The sequence below is a fragment of the Morchella sextelata genome (genome assembly GCF_020137385.1).
Source record: "Morchella sextelata strain SCLS chromosome Unknown scls_9, whole genome shotgun sequence".
Classification (NCBI taxonomy): domain Eukaryota; kingdom Fungi; phylum Ascomycota; class Pezizomycetes; order Pezizales; family Morchellaceae; genus Morchella; species Morchella sextelata.
In genome coordinates, this window is record NW_025408624.1 from 839,836 (window position 1) to 858,761 (window position 18,926).

At 46.4% G+C, this 18,926-nt stretch overlaps 2 protein-coding genes across 2 annotated transcripts; one reads left to right on the plus strand and one right to left on the minus strand.

Moving 5' to 3' along the window:
• Window positions 1-665: 665 nt before the first annotated feature.
• H6S33_012907 (uncharacterized protein) lies at window positions 666-2,777 on the minus strand (the record flags this gene model as incomplete). The annotated part of the gene is made up of 4 exons (XM_044844257.1): window positions 666-1,603; window positions 1,658-1,674; window positions 1,738-2,192; window positions 2,265-2,777. The coding sequence occupies 4 exons, from the start codon at window positions 2,775-2,777 to the stop codon at window positions 666-668; spliced, it is 1,923 nt and encodes a 640-aa protein (XP_044694616.1).
• A 7,700-nt stretch (window positions 2,778-10,477) lies between these two features.
• H6S33_012908 (uncharacterized protein) lies at window positions 10,478-12,958 on the plus strand (the record flags this gene model as incomplete). The annotated part of the gene is made up of 3 exons (XM_044844258.1): window positions 10,478-10,923; window positions 11,131-12,676; window positions 12,734-12,958. The coding sequence occupies 3 exons, from the start codon at window positions 10,478-10,480 to the stop codon at window positions 12,956-12,958; spliced, it is 2,217 nt and encodes a 738-aa protein (XP_044694617.1).
• Window positions 12,959-18,926: the final 5,968 nt, after the last annotated feature.

Consider the following 18,926-nt stretch of genomic DNA (forward strand, 5'->3'; position numbering starts at 1 on the left):
TTTGAGCTTTGGTTTCAATTGCGGATTGCGGGGGACCTGCTCAATGGATCGTGATGGTAGTGGTCGTGGTTGATTTTAGGTATGTTATATTGGTTTTGAGGTTTTGGGCTTATATAGAATGCCGAGCCCTCCTTGAGGCCACCTCGAAGCTTCAAGCTGGGCCCTGGTTGAGCCGCTAGCAATGGATGCGCCCTAACCCTATTTTTATTAATAACACCATGCAGGGATTACCGGTTCTGTGTCTCACATACAGCTATTCAAAGAAGGAAAGCACTGTAGGTACCAGTCAACTCCCCTATTCAGTCTATCCAGCACTATAGTAGCATGCCAGTGTTATTCATCACGGGCTCAGATGTAACAAGGCATCAGAGCACATGTATTTGCTAAACATTTTTTGCAAGCCTGGATCACCCCGGTAGTAACTTCATTCCTACTTGGTAGTAAGCAACTTCAGTACAAGGCACCGAAGGTGCATAGCCGTAATACGAATACAAAATCCACACCCTGATCACCCGGGAGACTAGAGTACCTGGCACTCATGCAAATTCTAGCCTCGCTACGAAACGCCATCTGATCATTACCCTATAAAACCTGGCTTTTTTTCTCCTTTTTATTTTTTTCTTTATTTTCATGGATAATTTTGACTCCAGTCCATGGTCCATAGCTTATTTATCTTCTTTACTTTTCTTGCCTCCCCTTCTCCTCCTCATCCGTAGCTCCCGTTTTAGCTCATTGAGCAATGCTAAAAGCTCCTGGTACTCCTTCTCTGTCCTGGTCAAAGGATCACTCTCTCTGTGCCTAGCTATTGACATTCCTCTCCAAGCACTAAAGCCAGAAACAGAGGTATCAATCGAGTCTATTCTCATGCCGGGGTGTGGTGGCGACTTGTCAATCAGTCTGGGGTGCGGGGAGTGTATCCGAGTTTCTGGGGTAGTAGATTCAACGTAGGGCATAAATTCTCTTGGTGGGGGAGGAGGTGGGACCAGACCATACCCGGGAGGAATGCTGCTGGCCGGTGGCCAAGATTGTTCCGAGCCAGTAGCGAAGGAAGAATCGGTGGAGTCTGTCTGCACCCCGCTCAACCCTACAGCTCCTGCCCCGCTTTCCTCATCCGAGCTAGACCAGGGGAAATGTATCTTTGTGAGGGGGATAGACTTGAATGCAGTTTTCATTTTCCTGAGGTGGTTGCGTGCTCTGGAGGCGCCAACTGTACTGTCCGAATTAGAATCGGTCCCTGGCGGTTTCCTTCTGCGCTCAAACAGTATTCTATCAAAAGAAGTTGGAGAGTCGAGGGACACAGAAGTAGAGATATCAGACGCAGTCGGTATGCTCGACTCGTATGTTTCATTTCCTGATCCAGATGAAACATATGGGGAGACTGATTTTGGTGATATCTGTGGGGTGAGCCTTAGTCCTGGAGATGATCCGTCGTTCTGGGGGAGGGCAAAATCATTTGGTTTAATCTCATTATATACTGGCAGATGCCACTGGATTTCAGGCTCAGTTCGTGGGAGCCATTTCCAACCTACTGGGACATCTTGGTCTTTTGAAACGTCCAAACTAGCTTCTTGTTCTCTGGCCCCATCTGTTGAAGGACCTTCACCTCCAGGAAGATAGTCACCAAAGTCTGGAGATGAGATCCCCGTAGAACCTTCACTTCCTAGGTCAGATTTGCTAGATTTTGAGGATGAGGTGCCGTTAGAATTCCCCCGAGCTATACTACTGTGTGAGATATACGTATTTCTGTCATCAAAGTAATCCATGTTCTCGGAACATAGGCTTAACCCTGCACCGCCTAAAGACCCATCACAATCTAGCTCATGCTGGGAATCGGTGTCTAGATGTCTCAATGATAAAGTCTCATCATCAATTTTAGTATAGAACCGGGTTCTCCTCACGGACTTTTCCCTAATTTTCTCCCGCTCCATGGCGGCCCTTTTCCTCCTCCGTTCACTGATCTTCTCAGCCATAGCCATCTCCCGCCAGGGCTTCCAACCCCAGATACTAACCTCACTCGAATTGCGAGCAAGACATCCATGTGCCACACTGTTGTTGTAGAGGCTCTGGGTTCTATGACCTATGATCCTAATAGTAGCTATTGATATTTGCCCACGTCGAATAAGATCCTGAGCCATGTCCAAGGAATTCGAAGCGAGTGCTTCAGCATGACGCTGCGATAGAAAAGAAAACATCTGCACGGCGATCACAAAACGTAAGCAAAACTCATATCACATCAAGGACAAGAACACAATTGACTATATTACCTCTCTATACCGCAGCAACTGGGATGCTGTCTCCCCCTCCGCGAAAAATCCTGTCGAGTTCCACAAGGAGTTCTTGTTGCACATTTTCATACTGCCACCCCAGTCGGGTTCCACCGGGATCGACGTGTTGACGGCTTGTGAATAACGGTTCTGGGTGTCAGCGGAGGAGGTGCGAAGGGCGGCAATACGGGTATGGATACTCCCAAGGAGCGGTCCCTCATTCATGGGGATGAAGTCGAGGTCAGGGAGCTTTCCGGCAGGGGGGTATGAGTCCTTCGTGTCAAAATCCTGAATATCGGGAGAATGGGTCTCTGGGAAACAAAGCGTCGTAGATGGCCGAGGAGAGATGGAGACAACATTGTTTCTAGGTTGTTCACGATGATCCCCAAGAACGCCAAAATATTCTTCTGCTACTTCTGGAAAATAATGGGGATTTTGTGTCGGGGGTGAATCGAGCCTTGGATCCTTGGACCTCGAACCGTTCATCTCTTTGACTGATAGAAAGCTGGACATTTTTCGAAGAAGACGAGGATGGACGTTGCTAGGGATGGTGTCATGTATTCATTTAAGCCGGTTGATATATAAAATGACGAAAAGATGACATGTATGCAACGAATTCTATAAGAAGATGCCGATGAGTGGCCACGAGTGATAATGAATTAAAAGAAAAAGAAAAAAAAAGGGGGGGAAACAGTGGCCATGAGTGACAACGATCGCGAGTGACACATCATGATGAAACCAATACCAACTCAGGAAGGCGCCACATTACAACATTTAAATCTAGCCACGGGTAAGAAAGAGTCCAGAATTCTAAAACTCTGGATTTTACCATGCCATCAACAACCTCATCGCGTGGCCTACTGAGTTTATATTATACCTTAGCTGATAATTAAGACAGATAAGATTCCTTTTGTAAGAGTTGACGTCAATTATGTCTTGATATGCTCATTGTGACACTCGTGGCCCCAAATATTGGGTTTCAATCTGGAAAACCATCAGGGATCAGTCAGCTCCAAACTAGGATACGGGTGAGATACAAATAATCAGTCATCCGTACGAATTCCCTACTCCACGATTCCCAACGTCAAACAGAACCGAGGGGCTTTGCAATAAGTATGTCTCCAAACCCCGGTCTAGAAATTGAAAATCGATTTTGCCGAAGTATATAATAATTAAGAGTAAATAATTATAATGCCTGTGATGCGACATTTTGAGTCCAGTTAAAATCCCTTGGTGGGATACGGGCCTTCAATTTTTCAACATCATCCAGGTGAAATTAAATGATTATTCAACTAGAAGGCTATCTTAGTTCACAAAGAGCTTGAATTATTTGAAGCTTGCCACAGTGGTAGAGGTCCGCATTTTACGAGAAGCCTGAAGCCAGGTGTTATGAATAAATTATAAAGCCTGGAGGAGCACCTACACATGTACAGTCGACCCAGCCGTAGCTAGGGGTGAATGAAGACTCTTTATGTTCGTGCTTCTCCGGCCAAACGCTGTGGTGTTGGAGATCGAAGGGGGTAAATCTACATTTTACCCCATATATAAACGCTTAAAAGCTAACTTCCATACTAGTATTTACCTGTGATGAGTAATTCTCCGGATCTAGCTGAGAGCACGGATATACTTAATGACGTGTCAAACCGCCACTTTGAAAACGCGGAAGCTTAAGGGAATCGTGGAGTTTTGAGATAGTAGTTACTACATGTATATCGACAGAAATTACTTTAGTCTTTTTTGTTACGACCACCCCTTCATTGGTCTGCCCCCGAGAACCCGAGTCCCTCGGTAGTCGACCCGCAGTCGAGTGATAGTGCATGATGCAACGTGTTCATTCCACCGTGGGGGCGAATTCGAATACAAAGGGGAATTTCGGAACGACAGTGAGAAAGAGAAGGAGCTCAATATAATTACTTGCTTACAAGGTGAGTCGTATGTCCACAATACATACCCGAAGCTCGCCGTGATAAGTAACACGGCCCGTGTGAAAATCATATTATGCGGGTCGATCCTTCGGCTTACAATGCCAGGAACACGGCTGAGATGTCACAGCTAAACGACCGCATTTGAGCATGTACTCCCCCTCCCCCCTGTTGACGTCAATACATAGCCATGGTTTTAACCGGCCTTAGCTAACAGAAGCCATTTCAATCTTTTGCACGACGTCCGGAAATGCCTTCACACAGAGGGAGGTAACCCCAAAACCTGTTTACGGGTGATCGACACGCTGATCGACAAGGCCCCCCCCACTTCAACAACCACTTCTATCTGAAAAGTCGAGGCTCAGTCCTCGGGGAAAGCCCGTTTAACATACATCTGTTCTCTTCGCTCTTGAAGCTCTTGCGTCACGGCTAGGAACAGCTGTCAGAATATTACGTGCAGGTGCAATCACATAATTCTTAGCTGCACTTTAGTTATAAGCGAGTGATGGCCAGTGATCCTTTCCCGATGAGTATGGTTTCCGTGGTCCGAGTTGATAGCCACTGATGCAGAGAAGAATATTCAAGTGATAAGCCTTCGTCAGCCTTGGAATTAATAACTTAGAGTAGGTCAATCCCAGAAACAACATCCGCTGATGTTATCTAGACTATCATGGTATCTTTCACCGAAGAAGTCGAGCTTTTCTAGAACATGCACCTGGTCTCTATCGATAAGGATATTCCGAGTGATGGGATGTGAATACTCACGAGCTTCGCGCAGAGAATTGCATGCAATACTCTAATAAGGTGACAGGTCCTGTATTGCGGGCCGGGAATACTAAAACAAGGTACATAACTCGAACTCCCACATGAATCACAAGCGGTGGAGGCACCGGGGAATATGTAGAGTAGGCGTAACCATGTATGTATATGGACCGTTCTGGCCTTGGAATTTGTTTTTCCTTCTCCCCTCAAACTTTCTTTCCTTTTTTCGGAATACAGCCATCAATATAAGCCCTAGCCCTGACACACGAACTCGCGTGCTAGACCCAATGTGAACCCCTGTTCATAATTCCCCCACACCTATATACCTACACCCCACCAACTGGCTGCCCCTGCACGCCCGCCGCATCTTTCTACCTCCTCTTCTTCGTGTTCAAAACCAAGCGGACTCCATGCGACCATACAGATTTTATGTGATGATTCGCAAGGCGCGCTTCAATCGGCTTTCCCTGCGAACATTAAAAATCCTCGCATAAAGAGTCGTCCACACCCGCATAGGTGTGTGACCCCGCTCAAAATTACAGCCAGGTCCATCCAGTCAATTTCAGAGTCGTAGTTGTCCTCCATAAGTCACGGTACATATGTAAAGTAGGTACTCTATCCCCCTCTCTCTTTCTCCTCCTCAGATTAGGTACAGTAGTTGGCCAGCAACTTCGTACATGCTCCGCGCATGCGAATTCCAAACCCAGCCACACACAATCGATACCGAAAATCGTTGATTTGCCAAATGCAGGAACCTCCGCCTATGCATCTCTGCTGGCTGTGGTTGTTGCTGGCCATGTACGGCCTACTCGATGTGTGGACAGGGGTTTGTGTCGGGCCGATGGACGAACGAACTAGAGATAGGTCCTCTCTACAAATCATGAATGCAGCCTTCATTCCAAAATTGTTTCCCTGCGCACAACAGACTGCAAGCAAGATGAATTGCGACACAGGCATACATGCCCGTTCCTAGAGTACAGAATTCCGCTTTTCTACTTTATGTATTCAAGAGGAGAGGTGGTTTCTATTTCTTTTTGAAGTTTTTGAGGCTCAGGGGTTTTTGCATCCGGATCTGTAGCACAGCAGATGCCGATTATGTATCAATCATCTGCTCTACACAGGCGCCTATTTGTGCCTATCCAGGCCAACGTGTATCAGGTCTATCGATACTGTGGGTATGTACCTACATGTACCTAAGGCTTCTCGATCTGGCTGTGAGGCATAGACGTTTAGTGAGTTAACCCGCGATATGTAACAATATCCTTCTCTTAGCTAGAAACGAAACATTCTAACCTCCGCGAATAAGAACTTAGTTTCCGGGTATTATCATGATTAACTTTTGATTCATAAACAAAGTCCAAGTTTCAAACTGTCCTCTTAGACGGACAGCAATCACAACCAGATCTAGCCTGGAGAGCAGAAGCAGAATTCGCGCAACCTTGGTTGAGGGCCGAATCAAAAAAAGAAAAATAAAAGGTGTCCATCCAATACTTTATATGAGTAGGTATGATTCATGCAGCGAACGCCGCGCACGATGGGGTATGAAACGTATCTTGTATCTTGTATCTTGTACCAGAGGCTCGGGTTTCAATGTGAGGCGGCCATGGTTCACATGGAGGGAGAAGCACATACTCTAGCATTTTATGCGTGACTACGGCTCTGGGGTACCTATGTATGCTATGCTATGCTATGCTATGCTATGCTATGCTATGCAGAGGTTCAGGGATGTTCGGTTGTGGTAGTAGGTGGGAGTACCTACACGCAGTTTTGTTAGAAAATGACTGTTGTCCGGTAAGTATGCCATACTTACCACAGTACCTACTGTAGTCAGGTCATAAGTTTCGCAACTGAAAAAATGTCATAGATTGTGGAACACCAAACCGTGACACGGTATCTGGCTTTGAAATTTATAGTGGCTCATTTAGATACATGTATCTTGAGGGTCTTTTCGAAACAACTACCATGGGTTGATGCAACGAGTTGTGTTTTCCGCGACACAATCAAAGTGAGGTCCGTTTCTTAATCCTTTCCTCAAGTCACTTCCGTTTCTAGCGCAAACAGCCGAAAAACGGTGCTTCCCGTGACACTCACACATACCCACACACCCACACGACGTTTGAATTTCATTCGTTTTTCTCCCCAGGCTACATACCCTTTTTTTTTCTTTTGGCTTCCTGATCTTCAGAGTGCTTTTTCTTTACCGAGGCTGCCTACCTGCCTGCAGCAGGGCAAGGTAGCCTTTTTTTTTCTGCGCCACGGTTCAAACGCAACTAGCTGCAGCTGGTTTATGGGTCGATGGGATGGGTGTTGTCGACGTCGACAAACTAGCACTTGTAAACATTTGACTTTAGCTTACTTGCTGTACTAATCTTTGGCCCTTTGCTGGACCGGTGGTGTTTAAGAGCGGGCGGACTAGTAGTTATACTGGACCGATTTCAACGCTGTTGAAGCGTAATTATGATGCATTGTGGAAAGACCTAGCTGGAATCCCGGGCAATTTCTTAGGGAATCAGGTGCTCACTCAAAATTAACGCCAGAGAGATATTCACCCGTAGTGGGGTAAAATTCATTGACTCGCGGGGTTCAATCATATTCACTTCTCATATTGCATACTAGCCGGAATTATGTAATATTAAGGTTCGAAGAGGGTAGGGTAACAATTCTCTTGGCTGGTATTTATTTTTTAGTTGGGCGTATCATTGGCCCTCCTGTGGTGCTGACTCGTATTAATCGGAGGATCGTGGTCCTGAGATCAACTGCAATTGGACAAGGAAAGGAATCTTTAACTCGCGTACCTACATACCTCTGTAGTTCCTGTCATCGGATTTCGTGAAACTATTTCTGAGCTGTATTCTGATAACTGTACAGCTATTGGTACCCGCTGGTTTGGTAAGCTTTCATCTGGAGAGATAAACTTTATTTGGAGGGTTAGTGATAGCTATGGCATCATCTGCGGGTCGGGAAACGCTCAATCACCCATGCTAACTACAGATTGTGTAGGTGCTTAGGTACATATAAGATTTTGAGATGCGTTGAAGGACGAAATAACCTGACCCGGCGTTTTGCAGACTCCGGATCAGTCTTAGGAGTTGAAGTCTTGGACAGAAGTTAATTATGTTATAGTTGTATATGATTTATATATTTTGGGCAAAACCAGGCTTGTCTAGATTCTCCATTGGTGAAAGGTGCTGTGCGCTACCACCAGCACTACCCGCTCGAAGTGCCTTCTGTAACGTTAATGCGCATTGTGCTAGCTACATTGCACTATATATTTAACATCTATCTACTATCCCATATCTCAATTCTAAACACCTAGAAAATGGAGAAGAAATGTAGTATGCACAGAGTACCAGGCAAGACTGATCTGATATTCAAGAGGAAGTGGTGCCCGGGTCTTATGTTAGGAATATATCGCTCGAACTGCAGTTATGTTAATTTGGTCGCAATTAATTGGTACGAAAAATTAATAGATCGGAGAAGTCTCTTTGTAAACGAGGTTAGTCCATGTGGTGCGTGATCGTGAACAATAACCAGACTCCTGAGTTTTCATGCAGGGCTAGATTCCTATTGTAGAGGCGAAGTGACTGCGCTTACTAAACGAACGCCTCATTTTCTTACTCTTATACGCGTACGGGAATTTTTGGTACCTGGTTCCTGTACTGGTCTCCAGATCCTGACAGCACAGCTTCCTGAGAACCAGCGCCCGCCCACCCCTCCCTCCCTCGCAAGAGCTGTTGAGAATTATGTGCCTGTGATCGTCGGGTTTTTTTATCGGTAATCAGCTTCCACCCCGCTACTTGTGTTGATATCGCCCACTTTTGAAGTTGTGTATGCTAGTACGCACAACATCCATGTCCCTACCATCCAACCACCTAATTTTGCTCATAAAGTGTAAGGCAGAAAAATAGACAGGAGATCTAGACAGAGTTGCTGCCATATTTGTAAATTCGTTCCTGTTCCTGGTGTTTAGAGTTCTTCGATGACTTTCCGTACATGCATACATACAGCAGGCAAGTCCGTTTTGCTTTTGCACTGCTACATGTATGTCGATTGTAGGGCTTCTTCACCCCTGCTCTCCCCCTGCGGCCCTCGCTCTCTATTTGATACAAGACCATTGGCAGTTATTACGCAGCTCGAACCTTCAAATGCCTGTATGCCTGTATGCCTGTATGCCTGTATGCCTCTTAGAGTGCAGTGTATGCCCTTGCTTTCTTCTTACATGTAGACCTCTCTTACTTACATGTACGAGAATACCACATTTAGCTCTAAAAACTCCAGGTTTGCCTCCTGAGTCCTAAAGTCCGAGTCAAACCGTCATATGCTCAAACAGTCTCAAACCGTCAAGAAAACGTACATACATTTTTTCTTCCTCAAAGTACTGGATATATACATGTCCTAAACTAAGTAGCTGTTAATTGTTTGTCTTTATTAGATTCCTATGGGTACCGGGTGCGAATTGGTGCTCTCCAAAACTGACAGAGCTCCCACTATTCTACATACATCCTGCCTATAAGTAGGCCAGGTCGACCCCCACACATAAGTCTCAAGCACCAAAACAATAATAATAATAGATGGTCCTGTACTGCCGCATCAAAAGTCACATCTAGCCACTCCACCCCCCTCTCTTTCCAAGCACCAACAGCACAGACCAGGCGTGTCTCGCCAGGCCACCGCTTATTACCCTACCCCTCTCCACGCAGTCACCGACGATCAGGAACCCGTCTAGTCTCGTCTCTTCCAGCTCTTCCCCTCACCCTTTGACATACATCCTCTTCGCTCTCTCTCGTGTGTGTTCACTCGTCCTGTTTTCTGTCGCCCGTTGTCGATTAAAGTGCTTCGTCGACCTTGGCTGGAGGCGAAAAATTCTAGTTCACAGTAGTAGTAAGTCCAGAGTTTCAGTTGTCTACGTACGTACTTATCTATCCTGTCTCTGGCTGGGTTTATTCGCGTTGTCTTCTTGATAAAGCCAACATCTCAGCTAGAGTACCTATTCATGTACTTTACCCACATACATACACACTTAACCCACCATATCTTACCACAACCACACCCCCCATACATATATATCTAACCTACCTACCGCTTACATTTGTCCTTCAGATCACTCGTACTGTCGAGTTTAATCTCTGATTGCAGCGACTGCATCCCCCTGCATCACTTGATCTGTCGCCCATCAAGTTCATCCTGTTTTACGTACAACACCGGTGCCTCTTGCATCTAGTTTACAGCAACTCACTCCCTCTTTCGCCACCGGGCACGAGATAAGACCAAAGCATATTGCTGCGAGGCTCTCTACCGTCCGTGAGCGCAGCGTTGGTCGTTCAAGTTCTGATAGGAAATCGGCGGCTCTCAACCCTGTTTGTTGGATCGAGCCGCATCGGCGCTTCACTAACAGTTGGCACCAAAAATACAAGACAAGACAACCTTCTCGCTTTGCATCTTCCCCCCCCCCCCCCCACCCCCTCGGATCCTGAGCTCTACTGCTTTCGATTCCCTCCCACCCTTCTCACCCCCATCGTTGTATTTACGATGACTACTGGAAGCGACATCGCCATTTCTATATTCCCCACATTTCAAGCTGTTAATAAAATGCCTTTGACCGAGCCTAGCCCATCACATACGGCGGTCTCCGCACAAGCTTCACAGAGTCGCTCGGCGGCTTACACATCCAGTCTTGCTGGACCTTCAATAACTGGGTCTCCTGGTATACAGCGACCGGCAACTAACTCGGGCGCTGCTGTTTCTCCCGACTCGCCGACTAATATATCTCGTCGTCAGCCGAGAACAGAGTGTGCGACAACCCGAAAAACGAGGCTTTCAAGAGAGAGGGCTGGGTCACCGCCCGAAGACGAAGATACTATAGACGATTCAACCGGAAAAAGGAAAAAGAAGAAGGGTCAGAAGTTCTTTTGTAAGGGCTATGGGGAGTGCAACTTGTCTTTCACGAGGAGTGAGCACTTGGCGAGACATATCAGGTACGAGCACGGTTTCCATGATCTGTTGAATTAGGAGCAAGCGTTTACATCGCACCCACTGTCTGATCTGTTTGACACATGACGCCCCCTTACTTATGTCTCGCTGTTCATGGCCTGATATCTCTCTGTTCTCTAGAGATTTTTGGTTTCTGTTGCGGATCGGATTGTCATTTTTTGAACTGTTATTGATAACGATTGCGTGTACAGAAAACACACCGGTGAACGTCCTTTCAACTGTCACTGTGGCCGTGCATTCTCCCGGTTGGATAATCTCCGACAGCACTCCTCGACCGTACACGCAGACGAGCCCATTCCAATAAATTCCCTTGCGGCTTCCTCGAATTCTCGTTACTCACGCCACCCGAAGAGTGGCCCTGGCGGCCGTGCTAGGGCCCAGAGTAACCCAAACCCAACCACTAGTGACCAGGCCCAATCGCAGGCTCCACCATTACCCCATACTAACGGACTCTTGTCACGCCGTGACGCAACCCGGCCTATAACCAGGCCAGATCCAATTATATTGCCCCAGAGCCCTCCGGAGACTAACAGTACTACTAATTCTTCGTTCGAGAGTTATCGTAATACAACACCACCAGAATCTCCCGCCTCAGCTGTTAGTTATTCACGAAATGAAGAATACCCTTGGCGGCTCCCCCAGCCACGGCCTGGTCCGATGTTGACTACATCTAATATCAACACTCCCACATCTGCGACCTTTACAGAACATAGAAGCCCTTTGGGAAGGGATTTTGCAGGCCCATATGGGCAGTACACTAATAATTCTTCAACTTTGGGTTCTCCTGTACAGGGCATGTCATCCGTATCTGGCATCTTTCCGGCCCGGAATGCTGGCCAGCGTCGGCTCTCAGTTCCTGGTCCCCAGCAACCAAGGAATCCGATGTCTCCATATTCACACAACCGTATCTCCTCGATGTCTAGCATCCAACAACCGCTCGCCTCACCTGGGTGGCCAATGCAGAGCTCCCATGCTTCATCTAGACGTGAATCAATTGACTCTTCCATTGATGAAGAAGAATACCAAAAACGGCGCCGTACCTGGCATCCAGATATCAACCGCGAACAACGTAGCTCGCTCGAACGTGACCTTATCTCCCCCACAACCGCTTCCTTCGCTAGTACCACCCTATCTGGGAATCCGTCAGAATATATCACATCCCCCACAAACCAGCCAGGGAACCAAACCTTGCCATCCATCGAATCGATCTTTGGCCACCCCCCACCGGCTCCCCCCTCAGCCCTTGCTCCTAATCCATTGTTCGTGGGTACCCGCCGCGTAGGTGTTCGACGCTCCTCGGCAGCCCGCCCAATGACCCTCTACGAGGGATCCACTGGAAGGCCCCAGCCAAACTTTGTCAGGGGACACAGCAGATCCTCCTCTGACACAACGGCAATGACCGACAGGTGGGCGAGCATGAGCATCAACAGCCCGCGGGAGCTTCCGGCACAGAGGGATACTAGTATGTATAACAGTAGAGATACTGCCGCTGGTGCATCGCCGCTTAGTGTAGGATGGGATGTGGGTGTGTCGAGGAAACGTAGCTTTGGGCGTAGCTCGGTGTATAACTATGACGAATCCAACCCCAGGAATGGGCGAAAACGTCAAAACTCCATTGGAAGTGGGGACTCGTCTGGAAGCGAGGGTGTCACCACGCCCAGCACCAACCCTGCAGAGGAGCTGAACCCGGGGATTGTGGGCGAAGGGAGCGCGACGGAGATTGATGAACACAACCCAGTAAGATATCTTTCCTTATCTTATTAAGTCGTAATACTGACATATTTCCCCAACCAGAGAACTCCAAAGCCCATTATAGCATCCAGAAACACGGTACCAATGACCAGCCAGCCACCGAACCGCCGGCACAGCATGGAACTTGGCATGCTACTAAATGCACAGGAGACCCCAACGACTTCGCCTAGGGCAGCAGGGCCAGCGTTTGACGCGCTATTATACGTTGTTGATGTTGAGAGCGGGAAAATGGATGAAGAGAGGGGAAGATATCAGCCTCTTCGTTGAATTATGAATTTTAGTCGTGATGAGGGTTGATTTTCGGGTTTGTTAATATTTTTCTTATCTTTTTTATGTTTGGGCAGGGAGTACAATCTTTTTGGGTGGTTTGTTTTGGTTTGGACTTGGGTTTTTTTGCTGGGAAGATGGGGAGTGGTTTTTTTGGCATGGTGCTCTTATTTTCCCCTGGTTATATTTTGATGATTGATGACTTTCCTTGTCTTGGTTAGGTGCTGCTAGTCTTTTTTTATAGGGGGTTTCGGGTCCGCTATGATCTGTTGGGTGTTTTTTATGAGGGGTATGAGTAGATGATTAACGATGCAGGAGTCTTGCAAAGCGTTTGAGGCATCTACCACACTGTTTACGATTCCACTACTACACAGCCTAGCTAAATTTCCAATAGCTCAGGTTATTTTACTCCTCTTTCTTATTTCCTATCTGGCTTTTTTGATTCTGGATCCGGGGGTTTCTCTGTTTTCAGCGATTTCTTTATCTGTTTGATTGCAAGCGCGGGTTAAGTCCTTTTTTCGATTTCCTAGTCTATCATTGCCTGGTTCTTTTTCTTTCTTGGTTTGGTTTGGTTTGGGGAGGGGATTTGCTCTTCTTAGTTCTTCAATCCATTCGGCTTGTTCATCACCATGAACTATTTCCTTTTTTTCCCCCTCATGTTTTGTGTCTTGTCCTTTTTCTTTTCCCCAGCCTTTTTTGGAGTCCCTTTTGGAAATGAATGGTACTGATCGTGATTTTTTTCTTTTTTTCGCACACTTTTGAAATATACTTTCACATTGGAAGGAGTCAAGGTGGTGCTTTGCTCTTATATCATTATGGGTTTCCTACCAGAGCAGTGTCCCCTCCCCTTATCCGATGCTGCTTATACCGTTGGAGGCTTTGGACACGTTTTTTGTTGTAGTTAAGGAAAGAAAATACAGAAATTGGAACCGGCGTTTTTGGCTTGAAGTTGAAATCCTTTAGATGGTAAGTAACGTTGTATGAATGTTGACGATAGCGTGACAACTGCATGTAATTAGTAAACTACCTAATATTCAGCAAGCGAACAGAAATTATAAACTCCATAACCAGGAGGGATTTGCAATGCCGAATTCCCATTTGGCAGTTTACTTTTGGTTAGAAGTAAAACCATTGCATACGTAGGTAGGTACACGTTATGAACGCGTGATTGAATGTGGAGACCCTAAGTACAGGTACTTCGGCGCTGATAGGCAGTCACATAACGTGCGTCAGGCACACAAAAGGTGCATGAAAAAAAGAAACAACCCAATTACCACCGTGATCGCACAAGTATCTACTCGAGTAAAGTCACCATCACGCACTAGGTGCGAGTGCTGCAGAAGCCGAGTGATGGGATGTGATGACAATGGCATTGCATCATCACCCATTATATTTTTGTGTAATAAAGGCGAGGATTTTTTAAAAAAAAATCAGTGAGAAGTATGATTGGTACACGAATCCGTTTGTTCAAATACCCACAACATCCCCTGCGGTTGGTAAAGTGCTGTGTTTTCGAACCCCCTCACGTCCAGAATCTGGGGCAATAAGGTTATCAAGACGGTCTCAGGTAAAGCTGGTGGTTATGTGTAAGACATATACCTAGTAATTCCTTGGCGAGTAGTAGCTTGGTCCTTTTGATGTCAAAACACGTGTACTTCTGGTGCAGTTGAATTTTCTTTTGTTATGGATGATGCAGCGGGTATACGGGCTCCAACATAATCTTCACGAATTTTTCCTGTACCTTAAAAAGCGTAGGAGAAAGCGGATAGGGTACCTACATGTGATCTGCTTATGAAAATGTGAGTTTTGACAAGTATCGTTGTAGGGAGGGGGAAGGCTGTTACTAGGATTAGGGGGAGTTATTTATGGGTTCTTCTGATATGACTGAAAGACAACAGAGATGATGAAAGTGAGGGGTTTATGGAGGGGAGGGAAAGAGAGGGGCTCTTACAGCTGCAGATTGTAGATGATTCATCTATATACCTTTGGTTGTGAGATGCTTTAATTAGTACGGCACTGGCTGTTCGATTGTTTGTTGGCGAAGATTGTTCTGATAACTTTCGATCGCACATTAATGGTTTTATCCATAGTGTGGTTGTGGTTGTGGTTCACTTGTGGCGACCCAGTGAGGAATTGGTTGATGTTGATATTGGTGACGAGTTACCAATGACTGCTCAGTAGACAGAGTCGCAATTCGGCAGCTGGGAAGAGCCCTTATGCGATATCTATGTTTCAGGTTCAGCTTTCATGTAGGCTGGATAGCTCAGGGCTTGTATCAGAATTGTGCTACTTCTCGCCTTAGCCAACTACAAGTATCAATTCTGACAGGAAACAATGAGGGGGATTTCCAACCTGAGTGACTCCTGATCTAAGTATCTTAACCAATAGGTTGAATTTTTCAAGTGATGAGTAAAAATATATCCATCCCTTCCTTCTCTTCCCTTCCCTCCTCACATTCAAACCTTTGACATGTCCCCAGTTTGCTTTTTTGCTTACATCTCGCAACCGGCAGGCATTGGTGTTCTTATCCCGACCAGGCAACCACTCATGTCGAGTAGGACTGCATGCTGCGTCCGACGAGTCATGTTTACTGATCTAGTTATCTGCAGATAAAATCCCTTGTGACCGAGTTTAGGGCTGGTCCGTTACCGTCCCTTGACCTTTCCGGACTGGGAATCGATGGCAGGCATCTCATCTCTCATCTTAACCGCCATAAAATCTTCATCCACAGATCATCGTCATGTCAGTTTTGGGTTTGTTCGTGATGCTAAGAAGGAATTAATCTTCTATTTACCTCTCTGTTTATTCCTGACTAAATCGAACGAAAAACAGGTCGATCCACATATCTATATCCTGAGATAACCAATTGATCGAAAGGGGAAGAGAGCTCAATCAAGACGATGCACAACATAAAACAAGGTACGGGATAGCATGTGCTACTCCACTGGGGCCTGCACGTGCCATACGCATACGCGATCATGCAAGCACGGGTCGGTGCATAAGATGTGGGATACAAAAGCAAAGCGGATGCAGAGGAAGGTTTGTTGGTGAAAGGAGAAGGTCGATGGATGGCATCTCCAAATACTGTGAGCGACGATGCTTTGAAAAGGTTAGCTGTGTTGCTGATGAGAGGTTTTCAGATTGATGCAGGTCCCAAGACAGCCTATCATAACACCTGTAGAGTCTCTATTAGCATATATTCTGCGAAGTCCAGGGTGAAAATACCACTCAATTGGTGGTAACTGGGCTTGGGCGAGACGAGACCTGTCTTGTCATGTCGAACTAAACATTCGAGATAGGAATTTGTGGAACATGGTGCTTCAAAACAGTCCTATCAAAACCCTGAGACCTTCCTATAAGTGAGAAATACCTGGTATCGGATGCCGATGATGCTTGATTAGGAGGTTGAGAGCGGTTCTGAAAGTCTCCGATTACCATTCGGCGGCTTGGTGGCTTTCATGATCCATACCTGGCGTACTCGAGGTCTCAGGACTATTTTTATCAGTTATTTATTGTTTCTCTCGTTTATCTGGTACCCCGACTTGCCTTGTATAAGTATTGAGAAAAAGATGTTAGAATGACGCGATAGAAATCCTTTACGATCGAGGGCTGATAGATACTCGATTTCTCGACTGCAGATCCAGGAGTTCAGTCGACTACATATAGACACATAAAGTGGGAAATAGGAACTAAATGGCGTGTTTGATCCCCTTGTCCTTTGAGGGCTATACTTGTGGCCTTCGAGCAGGTGCTATTGACTGTGCGAGTGTAGGAAAATCCGGCAACGTATGTGTCTAAACCAAACCCCGCTACCGCAGTGCCCTAAGATGTCGTAAGACTTCCTTCCTCACACCCCTGTGCTATGTACGTACACTCACGGACTGTATCCCAGGATATCCAGGTTAGCTGTTTCCGGACGATATTATATGTCTAGATCTATATAGAGTGTTGAACGGTACCATAGTCAATCAAAGCACTTCTCTTTACTCTCGTCCCCAGCGCCACGCTCGATAGCTGCCGCGGTTCCGGACCGAGTGATATTTTGTGACTCTCACAAGAGGGTTTTTTTTATCTCATGTTCCCTCTACGCACATCGTAGTGGCAATGAATAGACGTTATTCCTTCTCTGTATCAACCATAATCCTCAATTTTTTTGTGGATTCGGCTTGGGATTATAGCTGCGGCCGTTAACGTTTCAGAGTTACTAGTCGGCATTTAACAAATGACAGCGTTTTTGATGTCTTAGGCGATAGAGACAAGAGCAAAACTTATATGGTGGAAGAAGCTCTGTACGGGTAGGATGTCAACCCTGCACACACAGTTCGCCACAGGAGTATGGGCAGCAACAAGGCCACTAAGACGGATCAAGGCACCTTCCACGCTGTTTGATAGGCCACAAGTGAAAGGTGTGCCGCAGGGTTGACATCCTACCCGCACAGAGCTTCTTCCACCTTACACAGTGGGGGGAGACGCTTCTATAGTGGCGTTACTATATCCGTGCCCTTCCCCTACGAGCAGCTTAGAGGAGTCAGCAAGGGGTGGGATCGAGCCTAGAGCTCTAGTTACACACAGATAACGTTCGACCCTCATGACGCGGCCGCTCATTACAGGAGTGATTTGCTTCGATGGAGGGGCAGAGTTCAACTCTGCCCCTCGTTAGCTACAACATACAATTGGTTGGTTACATACATTGTATCCACAATATATACCAAACACCTTATGGTCAATATCATGGAGTGGGCAATTCCCTCTGCCACACCATATGACACAACCGGGGGGGTGGAAATAGTGATAAGAATACCCACTATGATAGCGACGCTCTTGAGGGAAGATTGATACTCATCATGTAAGTCTTTTGCTGCTCAACATCCCCTCTTTTGATCCTATGTATCAACATCCCCTCTGTGGTTTCTGCTTAACTCTCCCCATCTCGTAAGGACTTTACTGGGATAAACGGCTGCATACAGAACAAATGGATGTCCCGACATTTGCATGGAGATCTAAAGAGATATATATCACTTCCTGCAGTCCTCGAATCCTTGGTCTGTCGATCAAGGTGAGAAAGAGTTTAAGAGTTTTATGGCCTCCGGAGATTGGAAGGACGCGTAATGTGCTTCTTATGTGTCTGTAGAGCCATAGATAGGGCAGTATATCCAACGTTGGATGGAAATTCTTCAAGTACATACATGTAGTAGAAGCACACACAAGCCACTCGAAACGCTACCGTTGGCGTGGGTTTGGCAACAGATCTCCCACCTCCTGTAGGCTGGGTACAAATATCGGCGGAACACAAGGCGTTCATCAGACAAAAGCCAGCCTCGTGTTCGGCTCGTATTAAGCTTATTGAGGTTCTGTCAAATGATTGCACAAGCCACAGCAACACCACAGGGTTAGGGTTATTTGCTTATGGTTACAAAAACAAACACTCCAGCGATCCCTTCTTTCAACTATTTGTATCTGCAACTATTCATTGGTTCGCCTCTTGTAAGGATTTTCATGCAAACACTAAAACGAAAACGAAGACGAGAGAACGATTTTCTGATTGTTGAACTTAAATTGGATTTTCCCTTAGCCACACTCGTCATAACCCAGCTACAGATCATGCATGCTGCCAAGGCCCGCAATAACCGGTTGGGGGAATGCGATAGCTTGGTAACAAGTAGGATCTAACTACCGATACAAAAACAACAAGCAGCCTCCTGCTTTTTGCTTTCTCTCCAACGGATCTCTACGACACAACGGTATTTGAGATTCTCGGAATAGCTTTATCACACTGCTGTCCAAGTACAAGGCTTTGCGTGCACGCTCGCTTGGCCCTCTGTTTTTGTCTAGTTGCTTCCGCTGCAAGGTTGCTGTGAAGCTCAAGGTAAGTACCTATATCAGAGCTCCTGGTCTCACTCTCAAAAGCTCACAATTCACCACTTCAGCCCACGAACCACCTCCTCCACTCCCCTACAAGAACAAGAAG